The sequence below is a fragment of the Cervus elaphus genome, chromosome 24, assembly GCF_910594005.1.
Source record: "Cervus elaphus chromosome 24, mCerEla1.1, whole genome shotgun sequence".
NCBI lineage: Eukaryota > Metazoa > Chordata > Mammalia > Artiodactyla > Cervidae > Cervus > Cervus elaphus.
This window is the reverse complement of record NC_057838.1, coordinates 67,988,371-68,012,840: the sequence shown is the minus strand read 5'-3', so window position 1 is coordinate 68,012,840 and position 24,470 is coordinate 67,988,371. Positions and strand designations below refer to the sequence as shown.

The window sequence follows — 24,470 nt, the reverse complement described above, 5'->3', positions numbered from 1 at the left end:
GCTGTTTTCTTGTACTCAGAAGTCATTAAGGAAATGACCAGATGTTATCTGGTAATTCTTGGTGTGCACAAACACACACACACACCCCCAACCATGAATATCTTGTTATTTTATTTTTTAAAAAGGTTCCAATACAAGGCCCCAGAGTAGTACATGCAAACCACTGACCCTCCAACCGTCATTGTCAGGTGACCAGCACAATCTACTACTGCAGCCGGTGACCTACTGGAGAGCAGCCTCTCACCTTGAGTCCCACCGCCTATCTATGCCAACGTCCAGCCTACCACATGGCTCTTGGTGACTCAGGTACGTTTTAGTATCTGGACAAAAGAGACACATCGAGCAGCGAGTATAATGAGTAAGTGTCCTTAGTGTATTAGACAAGGGAAAATACAATCAAGGCATAAAAGGGGAAAGTCAGCTTCATTTGATGCCCGAATCCCCAGAGTCTCTTCCACACATGACCTGTGTCTACGGACATCTGCCAACGACGGATCAAGGACTTGCTCATTTTCTGATGAGATGGATGGAGCGGTCCATGGTGAAGGGATGTAGGATGGGTGAAACACTGACATGAGGGAAAAACTTGAAGCTGTGGTTGCAATTCATAGGCCACCTTTTCCATGATGCTCCCCCATCCCTGTAAGTCCAACACTGTGCCCATCTTGGGGTCTACGAATTCCGGGAAATGGTACAATGGAGGGATAGAGAATTCTGACTCCAGTCATGTCTGTGAGTACAGGAGAATGCAGCTATGGAGGAATTCAATCACATCAGAGGGTTTTAGTTTGTTTTGGGTTTAGTATATTCAGTGATTCTTACTTAAATTTAAAAACATGTTTTTTATAGGTCTGGTTCTCAGTGCTCTTAAGTTACTAACAGATTGCTACCTGCAGCTGATTTCAGGGAAAGGGTATGTTTGGTAAACTAGTTTTAATTGAAACCACCAGCTAACTAAAAGAGATATATTCTCATTAGAAAAATAACTATGAGGGCAAGCAGCACTTGGCTCCGAGAACTACCTGCTTTTTGGTGCAGAGAGCTTCCTTCTTCTCAGTCAGAGAGAAAGGACAGACTGATCATCGAGGAGCATGCAGTCATCCCTAGGTCCCTCGAGAGTAACAGCATGAAGGGCACTGATCTTGAGGGGTAAGGACATCTGTACCAGGCAGCATTTGAGATGCCTGACTGCCAGCTTCCCAAAACCATGACAATCAGCAAGGCTGGTAACTGGCTGACCTTAGTAACCCACTCGCACTCCTTTGTGAATAGGACCCAAACTCAAGAGGTCCTGCATAGACGCTCCGCACACCCACTCCCCACTGCCATGCTCCCGTACAGGACCTCTTCATTCAGCCCAAAGAGCCAGCAGGGGCTAAAGAAATGTGAATAGTGTCAACACAAACAGAGATTACTATTACACCACAGTGTTTTTTCAGACATTCCCAAGATCAATAGGGGTCTTCCCAAAATGAGACAAAATAAATTTCAGCTCTTACACCAGTAACCAGTGACCATAAGAGCCAGAGTTAGTTATGGGTATAAAGTGACTAGTGGTCAGTTATTGTTCATTAGTTAACAAGCGTAACTGCAGCAACTCTACCCAGAGCTGAGCACACTTGGGTATCTGATGTCAGATGTCAGTTAAGGGTCATGTCCCTGTAAACCTAAGCACCAAAGCAAAATGCACAATTTCCCTTTTTGCCCTTAACTGGTGAAGAGTTCAAGCACTGCAGTTCTACCAGAATGATACTGGTTGTGCCTCCTGCAAACATTTTACTTTTTTTTTTTGGCCACACCACACCCCTTGCAGGATCTTAATTCCCTGACCAGGGATTAAACCTACGCCCTCAGCAATGAAAGCTCGGAGTCCTAACCACTGGACCACCAAGGAATTCCCCATTTAATTTCTTAATACTACTAAACATAGGTGAGAGAGTATCTCACCAGCGCCCACGGTCAGCACAAGATGACCCACAAGACAAAAAGGCTCATCGACGAGCCTTAGAAGGTACTGTCATTGACCTTCCGACTCAGGGGACGTCAGCTCTTCTGACAAGGTTCCACGAGGGCTTCCTGACCACCAACTCCTAAATTATAGCCTGGCACCTTTGAAAAAGCCCAGATCAGAGTAACTGTGCCAAAGCTCTAGAGGACACTTTCTCCGGGGACAGACAATTGTCCCAGCGGTCATTCAGTTCCACAGAGCAACACCTGGACAGAGACTCTGCTCCCAAAGTATACTACTTCTATCAGCCAAAAAGTTAAAAACTGCTGTTCTCTAAAAAGCTCATGAACAGACTCACAGTGATAACCCTGCACTGGGAGATTAACTTCCTGAAAGAGAGAAATAAGAACTGAAAGGAAGAGGGCGAGAGACCCTGATGAAACCTCACCCCCATCACCCCTCTTAAGAGGGGCTTTCCTGGGTCTAAACTATTGCCTCCACAGTGAGACCTTCCCCTGCCATCGCACAGGACGCGCCCAGGAGGGCAATGGAAGTCCCAGGCGAAAGGAACGCAGTCTGATGGGACGGACTTCCGCCAGAACCGAGACAGATGTAAAGGGCTCTCTGCTGTGTCTTGTCTAAAGGAAGGGCCCTATAAAAGGCTGCAAACGGACCGACGCCAGGCAGGAGCGAGTGGAGGCACGAGCTGCACTCGGGAGCCGTTTCCGACCAGGGCCCAACAGAACCGCACTCGTGACACCTCGGCAGTGAAGGCTCCATGTCCCTTCTACGGGGAAAACCCAATTATTAGAAAAATTCAGGAAAAACAGCAAATGCATGCTGATCCTTCCTGTTCTCGTTCCCATTTTATTATTCAGCTGTCACGGGAAAAGCTCCAAGTGCCCAGCACCAAACAGCGGATTCCTCCCTGCTAACCTGCAGGCACCTTAGACGCCGCCCTCCTCCTCCACGCCCCCCAGCCCTCCCGCCTGCTGCGTGGGCCCCTGCCCGGCCTGGTCAGTCGCTGCCCCCCTTCTGTTTGGCCAGGGCACGCCTCAGCTCCCGCAGGTTCTCCGTCAGCACCTCCACCTCGTCCAGGCGGCCGCGCTGCTTGGCGTCGAATATGTACGCCTTGATGTTGTCGATCTGCTGGAGCAGCAGCTCCTCCTCGATGGGTTCGGCGCCCTCCCGCCCGCCATCACTGTCCTCCTCGAAGGGGTTGGTGCAGGGGGCCTCCTCAAAGGGGTTGCCAGGAACAGGGGGGGATGCAGGTGTCCGCGGGGGGTGCTCATCTTCCTCGTCGAAGGGGTTGGGGGCGGGGCTGTCTGGCCTAGCGAAGGGATTCCCGGCCACGGCCTCCTCTTCCTCCTCTTCCTCAAAAGGGTTGTACTCTCGGAGCGGGCGGGCTGGCGGGCCAAGGGAAGGCTCCGGAGCAGGAGGGCTAGCCGTGCCCTCGGCTGAGGGGCTGGCGAGGTCTTCTTCCTCATCGAAGGGATTCAGGGAGGGTGCCTCACTGCGCTGCGACGGGGTGCTCTGGGGCAGGAACTCCCGGCCCAGAGCTGGGGGCCCAGACCACCCTCGGAAGGGCTCGGGTGCCAGGCTGGGTGGAGAGGTCTTGGTGGCAGTGCCGCTCTGAGCTGGGGAAGAGCCCAGATCCAAAGCGTGCGCGAGGTGGGTGCGCGGCTCCCTGCCCGGCTCCAGCTGAAAAGGCCTGACTTCGCGGAAGTCCAGGGACCGAGTGCGCGTGTGCAGAGAGGCCGCCTGGCCCCGCTCGCGCGCCCGCTCGCGCGCCCGCAGCGCCTGCAGCTGCGCCCGCTGCAGGTCCTCCTCCTCGGCCTGCCTGCGGGACAGCTCGATGGCCTTCTCCGTCTGCTGCTGCTCGTACTCGTCCTGCAGCTGGCGCAGGTTCTCCTGCAGCGTGCGCACTTCGTCCGTCCGGCCCGCGGCCCTGGCCTGCCGGATGAAGGACGTGATGTTGTGGATCTGCTGCAGGAGGGGGTCCGGGTCCTCGCTCTGCCTCTGGCCTTCCGACAGCGGGAGCCAGCCCTCGGCCTTTCTCGGCGGGGCGGGACCCCTCCGAGGGGGCACCACCTCCCCGTTGGTTGCACGCGATGCCAGGTCACTCCGCCTCTCCTCAAGCCTCCGCTGGGATTCCAGGGCAGCCTGGGAAGACACCAAAGCCAAAAAGAAACACGGTCACCTGGCCAACAGCCACACTGCCAGCCACCACTGCGGTCACACCATCCCCATTCCAGTGAGACCCCAATTCCCCACCTCAGGGCTACAATATCCCGCTGCTAAACTCAAACCATGCTTTTTCAAAATTAAAATAACAAACAACATTAAGTTCAGGCGTAAGCTTCTCTCCATCTCACATTCACTGGCTAAGCACTTATCTTAAACCTCTGAGGTCTATTACCACTCATCTACACTGGAATCCCACACAATCGTAAATACACGTATTATTCTGTTTACTGCTGCATATTCCAAGCACTCTAAGAACTCCCTGGTGTCTGGGTCGTCTCAGCCTGTGCTGGGGGCGGGACTGCCAGTCTCCATGGTATTCTAGACAGGAGAGAATCAGGAGAGCCTCTGAAAGAAAAATAGGGCCTTGGGAGGAAAATAATTATTTGATTTCTAAAATGCGAGAGGCCAGAACAGAAGGAAAACACAAGCCAGAGCGAATAAGAGCTTCTGACTTAACGACAACCTCACGGGACCTCCCGGGAGCCTGTGGAGGCCTCTGTGCTCATGGCAGCCGCTCGGAAGAAGCCAGATGCCAGCGTCCCTGAGTTTCACTCACCTGCCTCTCCAGGATCCTCTTCCGCTCTATCTCCTGCTTCCTTTTCTTTTTCAGTTCCTCAAACTGTTCTTTGGTCGGCAGTGACATCAAACCAAGCAACTTTTCCTGTAGGGAGTCAGCAATTTTACACTTAAACCCTTTCCGCGGGAAAAAAAAGAAAAAAAGAATCTGAAGCTCCCTAATGAGAGCCTGCTGAAGCTATGTCACGTCGGTCTCGGACAGCCACCCTAACGAGCAGAGCAGGGAAGGACCTAACCCTGAAATCGGGTCCGTGCCAGCGTCCTTCTGGAAGGGCCAGCCTTTTCATTAGGAGATGATCAGCACCAGACACCTTGGTTCCCTGCCGTCTCAGTGAGGCCTTTTCCTGCCCTCCCTGTCTATTAACACACCCGTAAGCCGCCATCTGAGCCCCACCCCCACGCCCTCCTTTCAGTTCTCCGCAGCCCTTTCCACCCTCGTAAGCCATATGTTCTGTTCTTTCTCATCTATCCCCTCTATAATACAAGCTTTATGAGAACGGAACGGTCTATCAGGACACCCAGCACCTAAAACACCGCCTGGGCTGCAGCGGGCACCCACCAACGACCATGGAATACAGTCCTCCATCAAAAGCAGGAAGGGCCTCACTCTGCATTATGGTGTCAGATAACTAACCCAACAGGACACGTAGATCTCCGTCAGGGCCCCACAGGGGACTGACTGTGACTCTCACAAGGGCTTTCTGAGGTCGAGACGACTCAGATGCAGTCTCCCAAGTGGAGTGGGCCCTTGAACAATCACTGTATCCTCCAGACCAATAGCCCAGGAAGAGTCCCCCAGGAGCTTATCCAGAGGAGCAAATGCTCTGTGCAAGCAGGTCCACCAGGCACTCCTCACAACAGCAGAGAAGTGGGAGCCTATCAAATGCGCAGGGACAGGGGAACAGCTACATAAAGGGCGGCGCATACTCAGAGCAGGGTCTGTGTCACTTTTCTTTGACATGCAGATTTTTCTCTAGATGTGGCTGACACCCTTGTAATCCTAAAGAGAAGTAAGTGTACGAACAGAAAACAAGCAAGCCGTGGGCCTGTCCGCCCTCTGATGGTGGAAGTGCGGCGGCTTTACCTGCACAAACAGTGTGGCCGAGTATCTGATCATCCTCTGCAGCCGCAGAGCGTTCGGATGTGGCGGCGGGTCCTGCTTCACGTCTAGGGTTAAGATCTTCTTACTGCATGAGAACAAACACGTCGCTGTAAGAGGCACGGCCAGCCTCAGAAACATGGATGGAGAATCCCGAGTTGCCAGGCTTGCATGCTGGCAAGCGATGAGGAGAAATGGGCTCAAGGCTCCCCTGAAATGCCCTTGCGGGTGAAGCCCATTTCTTACCCGATGGCTGCACCCAAGGCCCCAAACAAGCACGGGGGCAAACGACAAACACTCAGCCACCTCGGGCCCGTGACCGGTGCCGCAGAGCAGCCCTGTGCTTAGTTTAACATTCTGCTCCCTGTCTCACAAGTCTCCTTTTTCACATTTATTTATGTATTTGGCTGCATCAGGCCCTAGTTCCTGCTGCAGGCTCTTGGGTGTGGCACACAGACATCTCTCCAGTTGTGGGGCGAGGGCTCAGTAGTTGCAGCACACGGGCTTAGCTGCCCTGTGGTCTGTGGAATCTCAGTTCCCCGATCAGGGATTGAACCCATTTCGGAAGGCAGATTCCTAACCACTGGACCACCAGGGAAGTCCCTTACAATTCTTAACTTTGATCAGGGGACCTACATTTTCATTTTGCATCTAACCCTGCAACCTATGTAGCTAGTCTTTCATGTACAGATGGACAAGGGTTCCGTATCTCTGTTCTCTGAGTCAGAGTACTTCCTACACTGCAAAGGGCTGATCTAACCCCAATAGCCAACCCACAGTTAAAAAGCAGTAGCTGGGAATTCCCTGGTGATCCAGTGGTTAAAGACTCGGCCACTTTCACTGCCCTAAGCCTGGTTTTGGTCCCTGGTTGGGGAACTAAAATCCCACAAGCCACACAGTGCAGCCAAAGAAAAAAAAAAAGCAGTGGTCAAATTGAAGAAAGAACCTGGACTTCCGTTCTGGCTCCAGCACTTTGGCTAGCTGTGGGGCATTCCTGCACCTATGCAATGGGGGTGCTACCCTCTACGTCACAGGGTAACTGTGGTAGGACACAGGAGCCACTCTGTGTGGAAACAGCCGACACACAGCTGATGCCAATCAGCTCCCGTTCCTGTAACAATCACGAACAGTAAAAATCCTCAGGCAACAGTTACTGAGACGCACTGAGGTCCGGAGCTGGCAGCCCCCTCAGCCTCCTCCTCACACACACCCCCGATCAGCAGGACCAGGTAAGCTAGGTCTGCTGGTCGCCCACCACCCCGTAAACCCAGCACATCCTCCACTGAAGGCAACAGGTACGAACGTCACCTAACAGACCTTACCTTAACACATCTATTAGCTCATACACTTTCTGCACTTCCACTCGAAGGTCACTGGCGTGTTCCAGACTGTAGGTTGTCTCTCCGGCACTAGGGAGAAATAAGGCAGATGTTTGATCTAAGTTTCACTGCACTGAACGGAGACAGTGGTGTAAAAGGCTCTACAGTTTAAGGCCTCACAGAGAGGGGGACAGTTAATTCTCTTCAAACGGCATTTTGGACTCCCCCACCTGGTGGCTCCGCTGGTAAAGAATCCGCCTGCAATGTGGGAGACCTGGGTTCAATCCCTGGGCTGGGAAGATGCCCTGGAGACGGGAAAGGCTACCCCCTCCAGTGTTCTGGCCTGGAGAATTCCATGGACAGTATAGTCCATCGGTCACAAACAGACACGACTGAGCAACTTTCACTGTCACTTTAATATAATGCAATATTCGTTCCTTTTCAAATTGTGAGTGTTAATTAACTAGAAATCGCTTTTAATGTGCCAATGCCGTGGGAAAACTAGTGCCAAGGCCTATGGGGCCAGCTCCTAAGCTCACTGTCAAAATAAGTAGGACTGACCCTGCTTCAGCCTACTAACACTTTCTCTGAACAACTTCTGTGCATCTAGGAAGAGAGATGAAATGGTTTATACATGAGCTGCTTACACTATACCAGAGGAGAAGGCACTTTTCTTTCCTCAAAGACTACCCAGAGAGCAGAGGAGGGGACGTTAGGAAAGGCCAGTGGGAGCTTAACCTCAGTCTCAGAGGAACAACGCGGTTATCATGTGGTCTTAGGATTTCATTTACGAGTCTGCCACTCCCACCAGGCGGCTTCCTTGGGGGCTCAGTGGTAAAGATTCTGCCTGCCAAGCAGGAGACCCTGGATTCGATCCCTGGGGCAGGACGATCCCCTGGAAAAGAAAATGGCAACCCACTCCAGTATTCTTGCCTGGGAAATCCCATGGACAGAGGAGGCTGGCGGGCTGCAGTCCATGGGGTGGAAAAGAGTCAGACATCACTTAGCAACCAAGAGCACACACACACTCCCACCAGACTGCTGAAGGCCAAATGCAGTGACCATGGCTTTTCATTTTTACACCCCCAGTAACTAGCACATGGGACGAGCCTAAACAAGGTTTACTGAGAACAGAAACATTTCAGATGATCTCCCAGCTATTAATCCAGCCTCAGCTATAGCCACTAAACTCCCTTCCTGAGGCAGCAGCAAGTAAAGTTAAATAAAAGAACTGCCAGGTCTACCTGTTTTCCCTCTATCAGGCAATCCTGGCTGGAAAAATCCTGGCGTGTTCTGTAATCTACAGATTCAGTAAAGTTGCTTCATCATCTCTAACTGCACAGTTTGCAAAAAGAACATCAGACCAGAACTAAGAGGACTTGGACTTTGTCTCGATATCGCCAAGTCATGTGGAAGATAACAGGGCTGGCCTAAATCTGGAATCGCTGCCCTGGTCCCAGGCACATCAACCCACCGTGTTATCCTCGGGGCACCCATCAGGCCGGGCTTCGTTACCTTGGGTGTTATTGCCCACTTGTTATGGTCTGCGCTCCCGTGATAATGAAGCTGTCTTGGCTATGCACTGCTGCAGCCCCAGCACCCAGAAGAGTGCTTGGCACCCAACGCGTGCTTGATAAACATCCCCTGAATGAATGAGGGACAGACTGAACGCACTCACTCGAAGCCCTTCAGAACTGGTCTTGGGAGGAAGAGTTAAGACACCTGGAAACGTTCTCAGCGATGGCAGCTCCCCTCTAGCGAGAGGAGAGCCCACTGATCCACAATTGTGTCTAAAGCACAAAGCAAAAAAGCCAAGAGCACACTGGGAGAGGAGGCCCTCGGGTGACAACGTCCTAAGGAGAGGCTAGGTGCCAGCACGATGCCAGGAACACAGCTGTCCTTGCTGGCGTCCAGGTAGAAGGCAGGCCTGCTCTAATTTCAAACCCACGGGCAGGGGCGGGAGGAGGGCGTGTTGAGTCCAGTGAGTTCGTTAGGAAAGGAGCAGGCGGCAGATGCTCCGAGTCGACTCCCCGCCATCCCGGGGAGGTTTACGCTTCTTCGCACCAACTCACAGGAAGGCAGTGTGACCCACTGAGTCACATGACTGCTCGGTGAACTGCAGGCGGAGAAGGGACTGGGGCCCTTCCCTGCTCTCCTTCAGGGCCAGCGGTCTCGGGCAAGGGGTGCAAAGAGGACTGGGACCCAGGGGGCGTAAATATACGGGGTAGTCAGGGACACTGGGGCTGAAAGGGCTCAAGAAACAGGGCTCCCCGCACTTCCACCGTCTGCTGCCAGGGGCTGTGGCGTCTAGTTGTGAGCACCGAGGGGAAAGGGGCAGGGCCTACACTTTCAGCTACTAAAGAACTGACCTAAAATGACAGAAAACAGTCACCACTGAGTCAGTAAAACATAGAGGAAGAGCTTACTTTAATGATGCTGCCATCTTGATGTATTCAGGAGCTTTCTGGTCAACTTTCTCCATGCAAAGCCGTAATTTCTAAGAACAAAAAAGAAGAGGTGAGTTGTGTCTCAAGGTACAGAAAATGCAACAAAAAGGTTATGCAGAATCAATGGAGATGTATATAAAATGTGCAGTTTTCTAAATTAAAAAAAAAAAGCAGAGAGTGGCTTTTAGTTTTGTTCTGTTCACTGTTATCAATTTCCTGATTTACAGACCTACTCTACAAGAAAATCTTGTAGGAAGGAAAGAAGGGTGAACTTTGACCAGATGTTTTTGACAGGAGCAAGACCTTCCAGGACACAAGTCATGTGAGTTCACCAAGGTAGCGAGAAGATATCAGTTGCTATGGCCTTTATCTGCCAGGTGACGCCGGACGCCGCACAAGGCACGGCCAGGGCTCCCTTCAGAAAAGCAGGAAACCACAAGCTCGGCGGCTGTTTACAGAGACTGTCAGATCGTGAGCTCCGCACAACAGTGGACAACGGCAATGTCTGCAGCGCAGCAAGGTTTAATTAACACCACTTCTAGCAGTCTGACTGTTTTCATGGTGGTTCCAGAAACACAGCCACTGGGACCGGAAGAACTGCTAACAGTTACCACTCAGTGATGACCAGACAAAAACTCTCTCCTCCCCTGTCCGGTTTTGCTCAAGCTGCTTCCTTCCGCTGCCAGGCTGCTTTCCTCCTCCCCGTTTCCTATCACCTCCCTGCCCAACACCCTCCTGCCTCAGCCTTCTCAGCCTGCAGGCCTCATCCGGGTTAGGAGGCAGTCAAGCTCACGCCCAGTCCGACTCTAAACCGCAGGCTCTGACCACACTCTGCTCCTGTAATGCAGCAGCTACTGAAGGCCCTGCAGGGCCGCTGGTGGTAACCAGAGCTAAGGCATTTTATGGACTCAAAAGAGGAAGCTCTACACTTCTGGGAAGTTTCTTTTTTTTTTTTTCTTTTTTGGGAAGTTTCTCAAACTCCCAAGTGAGTGTCCTAGGACCCTCTGGTCCACCATTCACCACCAGCTCCTGCTCCTGCTCTGACCACAGAAGCTGTCTACACTGCATGGAAACCAGCCTTCCTCCTCTTGCCCCGGGCCACCGAAAGCGCCAACCTCCAACTCTCAAGTGGGCAGGGAGGGCAAGGTAGCAAGTTTGTTGCAACACACCCAGTGACTCTGCGACTCACTCAGGGCCCTAGCTAGTGCCCTCTGGCAGAAACTAAAAACGATTGAAAGGAACGATTTCACAAAGCATTCTTCAAAATCTGCAGGCGTGCATATGACAATCAGCCCGGCCTCTCAAATCGGACTCAGCCGGCCCAGGAATCACCTCGTAGAGCTTCACGATGTCGGGCGTGTGCTCCTTCTCGTCGATTTGCTGCTCCCTCTTGAGAAGCGTGTCCTTGCAGTGTGTGCAGCAGCGGATCCGGTCGTCGTCCTTCTCGTCCAGGACAGAGCTCACACTGCTCACGCTGCTGATGCTGCCCCGGCGGGAGCCGTGGACACTGTTGGGTGACTGGCTGGGGCTGGTGTGAGTGCTCAGTGAGTCCTTGCTGGCACTGGTGAGCTTGTCTGTAAAGAACACAGGACAGGCAGCAGTGAACCCCAAAGCTTAGATCACCCCACTGCCCACAACAGCAGTGGAGTCCACAGGTGGGGGCCAGATGCTGCCTCTGGGCAAGAGGCACCCAGACCTCTGCCTGCCGGGGCTCAGGCTCTGCAGAGGGCTGGATGCCCAGCGCCTCCAGCAGAGAGCCAGGAGCCAAGGACAGGCTATCCTTGAAGCTCTGACGCTCACCCCAATCTGGCCTTACCACCTCCAGCTTACCTGCTCCCCTTCTCCAGCTGCCCAGACACACCCAGGCTCTCCCTGGACCGTCCCCCGCAGCCTTCCCCGATGCCCAAACCCCAACTGCTACCCCTGCCAGAGCTCAGCTCAAATGGCACATCCTCCAGGAAGCCTTCCCCGATTCCTTGAGGCAAAAACCATTTGCCCGCCTATCAGTTCCCCCCACGGCGCTCCTCCTGGGGCACTTCCCACTTGCTGCGTGTGATGACAGCTCTACGCACAGCCCAGAGCTGCCCAAGCAGTTGCGATGCCGAGGGCACGAGCTGTCTTTCATAGCTGCATCCCTACGGGTTTCTTCCCACAGGGCTACCGCACAGCAGTTGCCCAGTAAATATCAGTTAATCAGCCCAAGAGAAGGAAGGTGAAGACTGTCCCCAAAATATGGCTCAGCTGAGACAGGGAGTCGTCTCGGGGAGACAGGGAACTTACCAAGGTGACGCGTGCCCACTGGACGTCAGAGCCCCCACCCAGGAAACATCTGCCCCGTCCCACGTTACCCAGACGCCCTGCAGCCAACAGCACGTGCAGAGTCAGCGGAACTCTGCGGGGTTGCAAAACCACCCCACACATCCCAGAGTCAGCCAAAACGCCTTGAGATCATCTCCAGCAACTTTTCACCAGCTGAGATTCAAAGTCCTGGGCCACTGGGTTCCTCCTACCCTGGAGGAATAGACGATACTGATAGACCATACGTGGGCAAACGACGACTGGCAGGCCAAGTCCGGCCTGGTTTTGTATGGCCCTCAAGCTACCTGTGGTTTTTACACTTCAAAAAGGCTGTGTAATAAAGAAGAAATGTCACACAGACAGGACGTGAGCCACAAAGCCTAAAATACTCACTATCTGGTCTTTTATGGGAAAAGTTGGCGAACCTCTATTATAGACCATTGCTCCACTGGGCCCTAGCAAACTGCCAAGGCTGTAGTGGGCCTCAAGGAATCAACAGTAAATGAATGAAGGTCCCATGGGCCATACATTGAAACAAAAAGACCCCAGTCTCCCACCAGGGGCTGGTCTCCGCAGGTCGTCGGGGCCAGGCTGCCTCCACGTCACCTACTTGCCAAGGGAAGGCTGATAAGCTCCATGCACTTCTTGCACATGATAGACCCGCAGAGGCGGCAGTGGTGGCGGCGGTTACGAATGCTGAACTTATTCCCGCAGTCCGGACAGAAAGGGACATCCTGGTCATTGACCCAGGGCACCACGGACTTTTCTATTGCTGTGGGAAGAAGAAGACAAAAACCAAACACACACGAAGGGAGGCCATTTAAAAAAAAGAGAGATCGGGTCAGGATGAAAAATAAAGAACAGAAGGAACGTGAGCAAAGTTCGCGAGTTAGTTACCTCGGATCTTCGCAGACTCGGTATTTGTTCTGTCAAACGCAGTCAGCTGACAAGGAGAAAAAAGGGTCAGAAGGAATGAATCTGGAGGTGGATACACTGTCTACAGGCGGAAGCATCAAGTGGGAATGAGCACACAGGCATCACTCAAGTCTTATGTCATCTCCAACCCCACGATGTCACAAAAACTACTTCACGGGGGACAGAGGACTAGCTTTGCATCTGGAAGGCACTCCCCTTCCCATGACCCATTCCAGTCTCTCGACTGCTGGCTGCCCACGGAAGCAATAACCAGGGGCAGGCAAGGACACGGTGGGGTGGCTACCGAGGGCGAGGGGGAGCCCCCGATTCTCCACAGCCCTCCTGGACAATGAAAGCGGACACCATATTCCTGCCCCACGAAGCGCAGGCAGAGAGCTGAACCTGTGGTGCTGCCATGTCGGCCTATCTCACAACCCAGCTGATACACAAGCATTTTCAGGGCTGATTTCAAAGACAGCGGTCATGGTGCTGAAGACTCGCTCCTAAACCAACCACAGGACAAGAGGTTCCCACCCCACATGCTGGTCCTGGTGGGTGCTCCTCCCGCTCCTGGCTACCAGCCTGTCTGCCATCACACGGTATCACCCACTCCACCCCTTCGTGTGACGGTGCCTGGGACCCCCAAACGAGTAAAGGATCTGAAGGCAGAAGGCTGCCAGGCAGTCAAGTGGGCTTCACAGGAAGGAAGAGGGCAGCTGGGTATGTGTCGGTCATCGACCCAGGCTGCTACCCTCTGTAAAACCAGCCCAGGCTAGAACTGGGCTCCACATCCTCAGCACCACTCTACGTAGGGTGTTTTCCTGCCAGCGCCAGACAAACACAATAGATTTAAGACAAGATGCGTGCTGCAGAAGTGTAATTTTTCCCTCCAAAGAATTTATACTTGCAGGAAAAAAACATGTTTTAAAACAAAAAAATTTACCTTCTCTAACCTGATTATTAATTTATTGACTTCAACAACATAGTGGTCGATTCTGGCAGCTCGGTGTTTTTTGAAGTCAGAAAGGTGGCTTCGCATAGCACCTAGAAGAAAGGGGGGAGGCAACATAAATGACTTGTCACTTCTCCGAGGGAGCCTCCCTACCTTGAATTTCAAAAGCAAGCCAAAAATCTAGGATTTTAGAGTCTTAATAAAAATGTAAAAACTAGAAAAGCAAACGGAAGGAAGTTTGCTAAAATGTTGACTACGGTCACCTTGGGGCCGCAAAGTACGTTAAGAAAGGCCTCAAGGACAGAGCCTGGACTCTGGAACCAGCCTGTGCTCAATTCTGCCACAAACTGTGTGACCTTGGACAAGTTCCTTAACGTCTCTTTAACTTGGAGTACTCAGCTATAAAATGAGGAAAACATGGGTAGCTACTGCACAGTGCTGTTATCCGGATTAAAGAAGTTAAATTTATAAAATCCTTAGAACACTGCCCGGCATGTGAACTTTTGTTAAACAAAAAGGAAATAACATTATGGGCTATTTTTCCTATACTTTTCAAAGTTGGTACAATATGGCTTTTTCATCAGGAGGAACACAACCTTTCTCTAAATAGCCCCCAACATGCAAATGGTAAGAGATGCCTTTGTGGGGCTAGCTCAACTGATAGCATCCTCAGTCCACAGCCAAGACCTAGGACAATCCTCACACAGATGGAACCGAGTAGCCTGTTGTCTCAGAGCGTCTGAAGAGCTCCTGCTCAATCTCACACTGCTTCTGCAAGCTGGCCCTGCCCCCTAGCCCTCCCAGCACTCAATTCATTTCTTCCTCCCAATGACGGCTTGTTCACGTAGGTACTTCACTGTATCTACATCTTTATACTAGATTCTTAACCATCCATTATTCTCTTCATCCTAGCCATACTTTAACATCTAATTAAAATTTAGCTTCAAATTTTTAGGAGTGTCGATAAGCATTAACTGAAAATTTGCCATTCACTTGACCTTTTCCAATTTGTGCCTTCCTTCAGTTGTTAAATCAGGGAAGTTAATTGAAACATCACCTTGATAAATTTAACACTTGCAATCATGAAATATGTTATCAAAAAACTAATAAGAATTCATACACTTAAAATGTCTCCTTCATGTTTTTAATTGTCTTTCACATGTAACAAATAGTTATATGCATATAGTCTTATTTTTATTTTCTCCTGCCATGATGAAAAAACATTTCCACTCTCTAAAATGTTAGCCACTGGCCACACATGGAGACTGAGCTCTTAAAATTTGGCCAGTGTGTGGTCATGGAACTGACTTTGACTTTTAAATCTTATTTAACTTTAAATGGAATGAGCATCACTATCCTTCCTACCTCACATGGCTTTTATGAAAGATGAACAAGATAATGAGTATCACAGTATAATAAAGCAGTATGTGACTTCTCTAGCAATTGGTGGGTAAGACACCACGCATCCAGTGCAGGGCTTGTGGCTTTGATCCCTAGTCGGGAAATTAAGATCCCACAAGCCACATGGCTCAGCCAAAAAGCAAACAAAGTATAACAAAGTACTACAAAAAAAAAAAAGAATCATTATTTATCCATCACATGGATGAACAGTATTATATTAATGATCACTAATGTTCAACAGTTAAAGGACATGGAAGATAAGTTAGTTCAGCTCCATGTGGCATGATCTTTTTGGTAAAAGCTTCACTGAGTTATCATTCAAATACATACAATTCACCATTTAAAGCATACAAAATCAATGGGTTTTAGTTTACTGACAGGCTTGTGCAACCATCATCAAAATAAATTTTAGATTATTTCCATTACCCTTAAAAGATGATAATTCGGAAAGCAAGTAGTTGATACCATAATTACACACTTCAGAAAATTAAGCTGCATGACTCAGTGCTTTTCAGTAGGCAGGTAATGTCTACATGAAAAGAGACAATGGACTATGTCCGGACTGACAATCAGAGACTCCTATTCCAGTTCTGCAGCGCCCCAGCTGTCTGACCCTGGGCAGGTCCCCATGGAGTTCGGTAACAATTAAATGAGAGTCCATGTGTAAGATTTATGTGGTGCCTAATGCCGTAATGCTTTGTGTTCAAATGCCCAGCTCATCCTTGTCAGTTATCTCCCCCTACTAGGACACAAAGGTCATGGGAAGCTTAAGACCATGCTGGTTTACTGGTGTCTCTTCAGCAAACTCTGAAAACATACAGATGCTCAACAATGAATGAATGAATGAAAAGCATTTCTTACCAAGCTCCTGGGGTTCCCACATGTAAGGATCGACCCCTCCATAGCTGAAAGACTCATATCCGTGGGTGCCTGATTCAGCTCGATCATCTCCTTCCCGTTTCAACAGCCTGTTCTTTGCTTTCCTAGCCTTCTGGACAAGACCTTAAAAAAATGGAACAGACGCCATATGAATCCATGAAGAATACCCAGTGGAGTGTTGAGGTGCCACAGGAAGAGCACTCAGGTTTCACCTATCAACAGGGTCCCAGTGCATTTCGTGAACTCTCCTGTATCAGGGTTCCTTCATTCCCCCAGGACAGAAGCAGTGAGGAAAGGAGGCAAACTTCTAGGACCAGTGTCCCAATCCCATTTACTGCTCCAATTCCATCCTCCAGCCCATGTCATTATAGGGATCTTGCTGCTTAAAAAAATCATTGATTTAAATCAATTATGAAGTTAAGGGGAGACTCAACGACTCAAAGGCAGGCTGAGGAACATTAGCAAACCCTACCAGAAAATTGGTTCTGAGGTAAAGACTCTTGGATTCAAAGATCTGGATATGTACTGTGAAAGATCTATACATGCTGGATGTGTAGTACAGAGAGGAACTCCTGGGTCTCGGGTTCCGTAAGAAAGCTGCAGATTGTGATTTCAGCAGTACTGTTACAATTTACTCTAGTCTAAAATCTTAGGGCTGCAAAACAGACTTCAGATAAAATTCAAGAACTTCAAGGACGGTAACAGTTGGAGGCCAAGTAAGGACACTCGAGGAACCATGTGCTTCTATGAGGACAAAAATGCCCAGTCAAGAGTTCGAAAGATGGAAAGGGAGAGCTAGCCAGCAGGAGTAAGGACACTATGGAGAGCATCGTCTACCCCCAGTAAGTCACTCCCTAGCCTTGGGTCTTGCCTCCCAGATTCCAGCAAGACAAATAGAATCAGAGTCTTTATGAACACCAGAGTGGCTTCCAGATTTCAAGTTTCCCAAATAAGAGGCTGATCTTAAGAGGAACAGAGAGAATCAGGGAAGTTAAATTCAACTGACAGCCCTTGTATCCCGAAAATGCTTTGTTAAAAAAAAAAAATGCATTTCAGACAAGGCACATGTCCTCAATTCAAGATGGACCAGGCAATGACTCCTTCCTGAAAGGTTTTGTATGGCTTTGGGGCAGAAGGCAGCTACAAAGCAAGCCTAGAACCCACTGTGTAGCACAGAGAACTCTACTCAATGCTTTGTGGTGACCTAAACAGGAAGAAAATTCAAAAAGAGGGGGAGGGATGCCTGTGTATAGCTGATTCACTTTGCTGTTTGGTAGAAACTAACACAACATTGTAAAGCAACTGTACTGCAATAAAAATTAAAAACAAGACGGAAAAACAGTCCCCAAAAGATCAAAAATAAATAAATAAAATAATCTAAAAAATAAATAAAGTAAGCTTAGTGAAGGCACCAGGAGGACCATGGGCTGTGTACATAGTGTTCCTCTGATGTCAGATATTGGGAGTTAGGAGAGAAAACAGCCCGTAACCTGCCCTTGAAGGGATGGTGAGGCTACTTTTAAGAGGTTATGTTGGAGTTAGAACCAAAGCTTGAGCCAACCAAAGAAGGTCCCTCTTGCAGGCTTCCAGTGTGACCAACGCTAAAAGGAAAATGAGAAACGCCCTTCTGAATAAAAGCAGGCCTTAGTGCTCGCAGCCTGGCCCCTTAGCTGGCATCATCTTTGAGAGTTCTTTCCAGTCCTGGGTTTTCCAAGCGTCCACAAGTCAAGTAAAGGAAGCAGGAGGTAGGAGCAAGGAACTCCATGTGGAGACGTGGTTTCCAGTATCTGATCAGCCCAAAGTATTTCTTCAGCTCAGTGCCACGTTTCTCCCTTTCATTAGTTGAGAAGAAAGCCCACGTCTTGACTTCTTACAAATGTTTTGTGATTATGAGCCAGATGAAAGGAGAGGGGACTAAAATCTAGGCGTCTGATTCATTCTGCCCGTCTTCCCTTCGCAGCCAAAGCCAACAAGAAATTCACTGTCTCTCAAAGGAGGCAGAAACAGAAAAGCAGAGAGAAACAGACAGACAGAAAAGAAGAACTAAATCTGGTAACTTCCAGTCTCTCTCTAGCCAGTATTCACGATCAACCCTCACTTCCTTTCAGTCGGAAACAAAAGGTCCTGTTATCTGTTATTTCATCAATAATCTTACCCATTTTCCCTAACAAGAGCGCAGCCGTCCCAGCGATGTGAGGACACCACTCTCTAACCTCTCTAGCCACTGGCACCAAAGTCCTAGCAGAATCCCAGCACACGGCCCAGTTCCGCCGACACTAAGCCTGGGCGTTCACTGAAAACCACGGAGCCCCTCAGCTGTCCGAAGGCCACTCAGACAAGCAGTGCATTTGTTTGCTGGTTTTCCAGCTGCAGTGTCTGCTGTGATGGGAATACAGGGCCTCACCTCAGCTGTGATGCCACGGGCAAAGAGAGGCATTAGGTTCAGAGGTGATGGAAGACACAGGGTCAAGGCTTAGCTCTGTCAACCCCTACATGACCTTGGAGAAGCCGCTGCACATCTCAGAGTCTTGCTTTTCCTCTGTAAAATGAGATCAACCACCTTCCTGCAGGGTTGTTGGGAGAGCTGATGAAATGACAATGTATGTAAAAGAACATACATTTCTCTCTTTTTCTTTTCGTCTCCTAAGAGTTATGCCTCTGCTCCAGCCTCTGCAGCCAGAAGCTGCCTTGGCCATCGCAGCCTTCAGGATTTTGAAAATGTCTAACTGTCATATTTTTTGTCAGGGGTTATAAATAGTAATACTTTCAATTTCAACAACCTTTTTTTCTGAACTGAAAAGTGAGACGTGGAGTGAGATTATTTTGATTACGGGGGCGTGTGACTGACAGGTGTGGAAGCCAAAGTCCACTTAGGAACACACGGATCACTCCTTTCTCGCCCACCCAACACAGAGCTGTGAATATGCCATCAGACCTTTTTAATTTCATTGCCTTCAGAAGCGTGGCTGGCGGTTAACTGAATCACTAGGAAAGAGAGTTCCAGGGCACCAGCATCGTACTTAGGGGTTACAGTCTGAAGTCTAGGAAACGAATACTCTGAACAGCAAAAATTATCTTCAAAAATTCTTTCTGCAACCCTTTAGGACGTGAGGGTCCCTGGAAGCTCACCAAGTTTGGAAACTTGGAAGACACCAAGTTTCACCTTTGTGGGGTTTCCTCCTCCCATTTCAGCCATACCTTCCTTTCCCTGCGCTCCACAGGGCAGGGCACAGTGAAGGAAGTAAGGGTGGCAGGGAGGCCTGAATCTGTGACAGGTAAACGGTGGACAGTGTGCCTCCGCTTACAGGGCAAAGGAAAGGAATTCCACCCCAAAACCCTCTGGCACTGGCAGTTAGGTAATTCAAACAGGCTAGGAAAAGACAGCAGAGAACAGTAATTACACTTACTAGGTTCAAAGCCAGGCTCTACCTCACTGTGTGGCTTCACATTATGTGTGAAGCCTCACTGTGTAGGCAAATTGTCTCTGTGTGTCTAGAATTCTCATCAGTAAGATGGGGCTCACTGACAACATAGTTATGGTGAGAATTCAATGAAATTAATGCAGGGGAATGTTTTTAATAATGCCTGCTACAAGGAAAACACTAGAAACATGTTCTCTATTATTGTTATTATTAATTTACCATTATTTATCCTGTGATGGTGGTGTCAACTACAAACTGGCACTTACCAAGAGCACTGCCAACAACTGAACAACAAAGGCATTTGCCATCTGCCTCTATGGAGACTGAACCCCACACTGCTCCAGCTGTTGACCTTCAACAACCCCTGAGGGACTTCAGGGTGGAGGGAGGCCCTCTGTGCTCCAGGGAATGTGGTGGGACAGGTCTTTAGATAGTTGGAGGTTTTTAGGAACAGATTTTATTATCTCAATCCTTGCATCTCCTCATATCTATAGAAGCTCTAAATCCCTTCATGGTGACATCAGACCCTCAGAACTAACAAAAAACCTTTTGTAAATTGAGTACTTCATGGTATTGAATTCCCCCTTCACCAAAGCCTTATATATTGACCTTCCCCACTGCTGCTGTGGAACAGTCTCTCAGAGCTGTCTGAGATGCTGCCTCCTGGGCTGCAGTCCTCATTTTGCCCCAAATAAAACTTAACTCACAACTCTCAAGTTGTACATCTTTTTTTAGTTGACAGTGGCAAGCATAGGAGCTGATAAAAACCATCCCACAAGTTAAAGCTCCCGGTGACAGAACAGGATAGGCAGGAAATCCTAGCCTCTTACTTTTAATTTGCCCTCTGACATCGCGGTCTTCCCCGGAGTGCTCTTCCTCATAGTGTGACCGCAGCTGATGTAAAGACTGCAGGTCCTTCAGGCACAAAGGGCAGAGGAAGCCCTCTCTCACTTCTCCTGGGTCCTCCAGGGACGCCATGGGTGTCCCTCTCAACCCCCACAACGCAGGGCCTTCATGCCAGGAGTCAGCTGGATTCCTCCACAAGAGACAAGGGATCCCGCAGCATTAGCTTAGACAAGGGATCCAGCAACACCCAGACGATGGGGAAGTGGCATCATAGTCCTGGATGAGGTGTCCTCTCTGGAGTAGAAGTCCTAAGAAAGGAAAAAAGAAAGGGAGGGGGGAACAAATTCAGGCAAATTAGCAGCAACTGAGAACCTTCTTTGTTCTTTTCACAATTCAAGATGGGTACTTAATGTTTTCCAGTGCAAGTCTGAGAATACAAACTGCTTTCTCAAATCCTTAGACGAAAACCTAAACTTTCTAAGATAAGAGACCATCACTGGACAACAGCAACTCAATAAAGGGGGAAGCACAGAGTCCTGAAGATAAGAAAGAAAAATATAACATCAAAAGTGTCAACTCTCTAACATTTATTCCAACTTCATAATGTGTATACCATGTCTGAAGTAGTTCTCAACAAGTGCAAGTTTTTACTTTACTCTCTCTCCCTTGACCATTTTATTCAACTACATATATGGAGTTTTTGCATCTGTGTCAGAAATGCACTGATGTAAAAGGGATAGCATCTATCCTAGAAACCAAAAAGAAATTCCAACTTCAGTCTAAGGAACAGCATTAGAAACTTCAGCGATCAGAAAGAAAAATTTACTTTGATAGCCTCGAACTGAAAATAACACAAATACTTATCAAAAGAAGAAAAATATATTTTGTGCCTTATGTTTGTACAATACTTGTTCTCCAATAAACTTACTAGACTTTATAAACCAGCAAGCCTAACGTTCTCCCTGCCTCAAAAATAAAAGAACCTGGTGCTTAAACAATTCAGAGTTTAATAAGTTACATTTTCAGTTTTATCCAGCCTGGACAAAGTCACTTTCAATGTCAACTTGGAAAGACTCCCAGCCATAGGGAAAACGTAGGCAAAACCATTCCAACAAAGCAGAGAAATTTCTCAAGAATCTGAGGCCACAAACGAGGGTGGAGAGTGAGGAGGATGTATGAACCTCAGCTTTGAGCTGCGGATGGACCCGCTTACAGGGCCACTGAAGAGGGACTGCCCAGTCACCAAAGCGAAACGGGTCGGTGACCCAGGAAATAAACAAATGAAACACGAGGTTCCTGTTTTCTTCCTCCAGTGAAAAAGCCCGATGATTACACACACTCACTTCTCAGCCCCTTTTCCAGACAGCCGCTGAAAGAACAAGCAGTTCCTAGCCAGAGGCTCACGTGAGCCTCTTCTCTTCCCACTCACCCAACCAGCCGCAAATCCAAAACACTCCCGAAATCTCAAGGCACCCTCAGGTCCTCGGAAAAGCGCTGCTCACGGTGTTCTCCTGTCCCGTAGCCCTGCACCTCTCTTCACAGCACTAACCTCAATTTGTAATCACAGGTACACAAAGCGACTAAAACCCACAGCCTGTGAGCTGTGTGAGGGCAGAGGCCACGTCCACGTTCTTCCACCACACCCGCTGGGTCAGTACCCGGCACGAACCTCCGACGATCCTAGTAACGCCCCGGGAGGGAATGAATGAATGAACGAACTCTAAGATCACAAAACCAAACACCCACAACAGACCACCTAGCTGGGCCCCACGTCCACACACAAGCGAGCCCCTCATACCCGAAATCCTGTCCGAAATCCAAATACGGCCCACGGTTCCTGCATCTCCTCGTCCAGCGCGAGAGCCGCCGGCCGCTCTCTGCCCCCTGGGACCACGCAGCCCCCCGCCGCAGAACCCAAGTCCGCTAAGGCGCCCCCGCGCAGCCACGGCCGGAGTAAAAGCACCGCGGACACTCGGGCGGGACGCGCGGCTGGAGAGGCCCGGCGCCCACCACGCAAGTCACACCCACCACAACACAGGGCCACCAACCGCCTGTCTGCTTGCCGAAGAGGGACGGCGCCCCGGCCCGGAGACTCGCCTGCCCCTCTCTGTACCCGGCTTGGAACTCCCGCGGGCGCGCAGGCTTGTCCAGTCCTCAGAGGCGGGCTCTGGGCCTCCGCGAGCCTTCACACGGGCGCGGCCGCCATCTCCATCAACAGCTCGGCGCTCGGCAGGCACGCCTGCGGCGGCACCGAAACCAAAACACCGGGGGAGAAAAGACCTAGGAGCGCCGAGTCGTCGAGAGGCCGGAAAAAATTTCCCCAGAACAGCGCAGCGGCGGCCTCTGCGCAGGCGCCGGAACGAGTGGCCGGGTGACGCTCCTTGATTTTACGTTTTTCCCAACCCCGGAAGTTGGGGTTGTTGTTCAACGGCTAAGTAATGTCTGACGCCTTGCGACCCCACGGACTGCAGCACGCCAGGCTTCCCAATCCTCTCTCGGTGTCTCTCTCGGAGTTTGCTCAAACTCATGTCCATCGAGTGGTGATGCCATCCAACCCGCTCATCCCCTTCTCCTCCCACCTTCAATCTTTCCCAGCATCAGGGTCTTTTCAGTGAGTCAGCTCTTCGCATCACGTGGCCAAGGTACCGAAAGTTCAACTTCAGCATCAGTCCTTCCAATGAATATTCAGGGTTGATTTCCATTAGGATTGACTGGTTTGATCTCCTTGCAGTCCAAGGGATTCTCAAGGTTCTCCTCCACGATCACAATTGGAAAACGTCAATTGTTTGGCACTCAGCCTTCTTTACGGACCAACTCTCACATCCTTACGTAACTACTGGAAGTTCAGGGGCTGGGAGTGGGGGGGGGGGGGGTAAGTGAAGTTAAACCCCACCCCTTGCTTTCCACTCCGTTGCACAAATTGGAAAACTGAACCTTGTAGCCCTTTAGGCCTTCGCCAAGGTGTGCGGTATATGAGGCATCCAGGGGTCTTTAATGCCTCCTCCAGACCAACAACTGCAGTTCTATTAATAAATTAATTAGAAACAATAAAAGTTCTGGGGTTTCCCAGGTGATTCAGTGGTAAAGAATCCTCCAGGCAATGCAGGAGATGTGGGTTCAATCCCTGGGTTGGGAAGATCCCCTGGAGGAGGAAATGGCAACCCACTCCAGTATGCTTGCCTGGGAAATCCCACGGACAGAGGAGCCTGGTGGGCTACAATCAGTGGGGTCCCAAAGAGTCGCACGCAACTGAGCACATATACCTAGTACATAAAGTTCCTGAGAGCTAGAGAGAAAAGGCGTATTTGAGAAACATGCAGTATGTGGAACCGTCTGGAATATTACTGCATGAGCTTAAGCTTGAAATAAGACAGAGGATCCAACCCAAGCACATATAGTGTTGTCAGGGAAATCTGTGAATCTTCAAATGCAAAACGAGGTGGCGGTGAGACATCACCTCTGTGTTGGTGAAGATGGGAACTGGGAATGATGCAGCCACTGTGGAAAGCAGTACGGAGAGCCTCAAAACATTAAAAACAGAGCTGCAATAGGGCTCACTAATTGTGCTTCTAGGTTTTATCTGAAGAAAAGACTAACTGAAAAAGGTATCTGCATCCACTTAGCTATTGCAGCATCTCTCAAGAGGCAAGATATGGAAATGACCTAGAGTATCCAGGGATGGATGAATGGACTTAAAAAAAAAAAAGGGACCCAAAAAGGGGGGGGGGGTTGCTCATTATATTCAGCGTGGGCCTTGGTGACCCTGACTGCTTTGACATCCCTAAATCTGAGGAGCCTTGGATCCCAAGGCTGTACTACAGTGGGGGTGACGGGGGTAAGACAGGATAGTCTGGCAAATGAGCCCCATTTGGGCCTCTACTCTCCTGACCCAGGCAGGCGCTGCAGCAGTATAACCAGACCTACTGCACCCAAATGACGGTGGACATGAAAGATGCAAGAGCTTCGAAAAGTCAACTGGTCTCCACATATCCTAGTGGTAGGGTAGCCTTAGGGGCTGGACTGCAAGGAGATCCAGCCAGTCCGTCTTGAAGGAGATCAGTCCTGGGTGTTCACTGGAAGGACTGGTGCTGAAGCTGAAACTCCAGTACTGTGGCCACCTG

The 24,470-nt window shown here is 49.9% G+C and overlaps 1 protein-coding gene across 4 annotated transcripts; it reads right to left on the bottom strand.

Annotated features, from left to right (window-relative positions):
- Positions 1–89: 89 nt before the first annotated feature.
- Positions 90–22,768, bottom strand: RBSN (rabenosyn, RAB effector). 4 transcript variants are annotated; one of them, XM_043886224.1, is made up of 12 exons: positions 22,378–22,768; positions 20,334–20,657; positions 16,064–16,204; positions 13,793–13,893; positions 12,832–12,877; positions 12,545–12,706; positions 10,969–11,210; positions 9,616–9,686; positions 7,193–7,279; positions 5,856–5,958; positions 4,752–4,856; positions 90–4,111 (listed from the first exon to the last, which is right to left on the bottom strand). In XM_043886224.1, the coding sequence occupies exons 2-12, from the start codon at positions 20,479–20,481 to the stop codon at positions 2,966–2,968; spliced, it is 2,352 nt and encodes a 783-aa protein (XP_043742159.1). In that variant the 5' UTR covers positions 20,482–20,657; positions 22,378–22,768; the 3' UTR covers positions 90–2,965. The 4 variants fall into 4 exon arrangements, with proteins under 4 accessions (XP_043742159.1, XP_043742160.1, XP_043742158.1 ...); XM_043886225.1 differs by having other exon boundaries at positions 22,398–22,768; XM_043886223.1 differs by having other exon boundaries at positions 22,463–22,768.
- Between the last annotated feature and the right edge of the window lie 1,702 nt (positions 22,769–24,470).

Coding starts and splice junctions, on each gene's coding strand:
- RBSN (XM_043886224.1), bottom strand. CDS start 20,481: ATGGCGTCCCTGGAGGACCCAGGAGAAGTGAGAGAGGGCTTCCTCTGC. Junction 12,878..13,792: donor TAATAATCAGGTTAGAGAAG/GTAAATTTTTTT, acceptor TCTCCTTGTCAG/CTGACTGCGTTTGACAGAAC. Junction 4,857..5,855: donor CGGCCACACTGTTTGTGCAG/GTAAAGCCGCCG, acceptor GACTCCCTACAG/GAAAAGTTGCTTGGTTTGAT.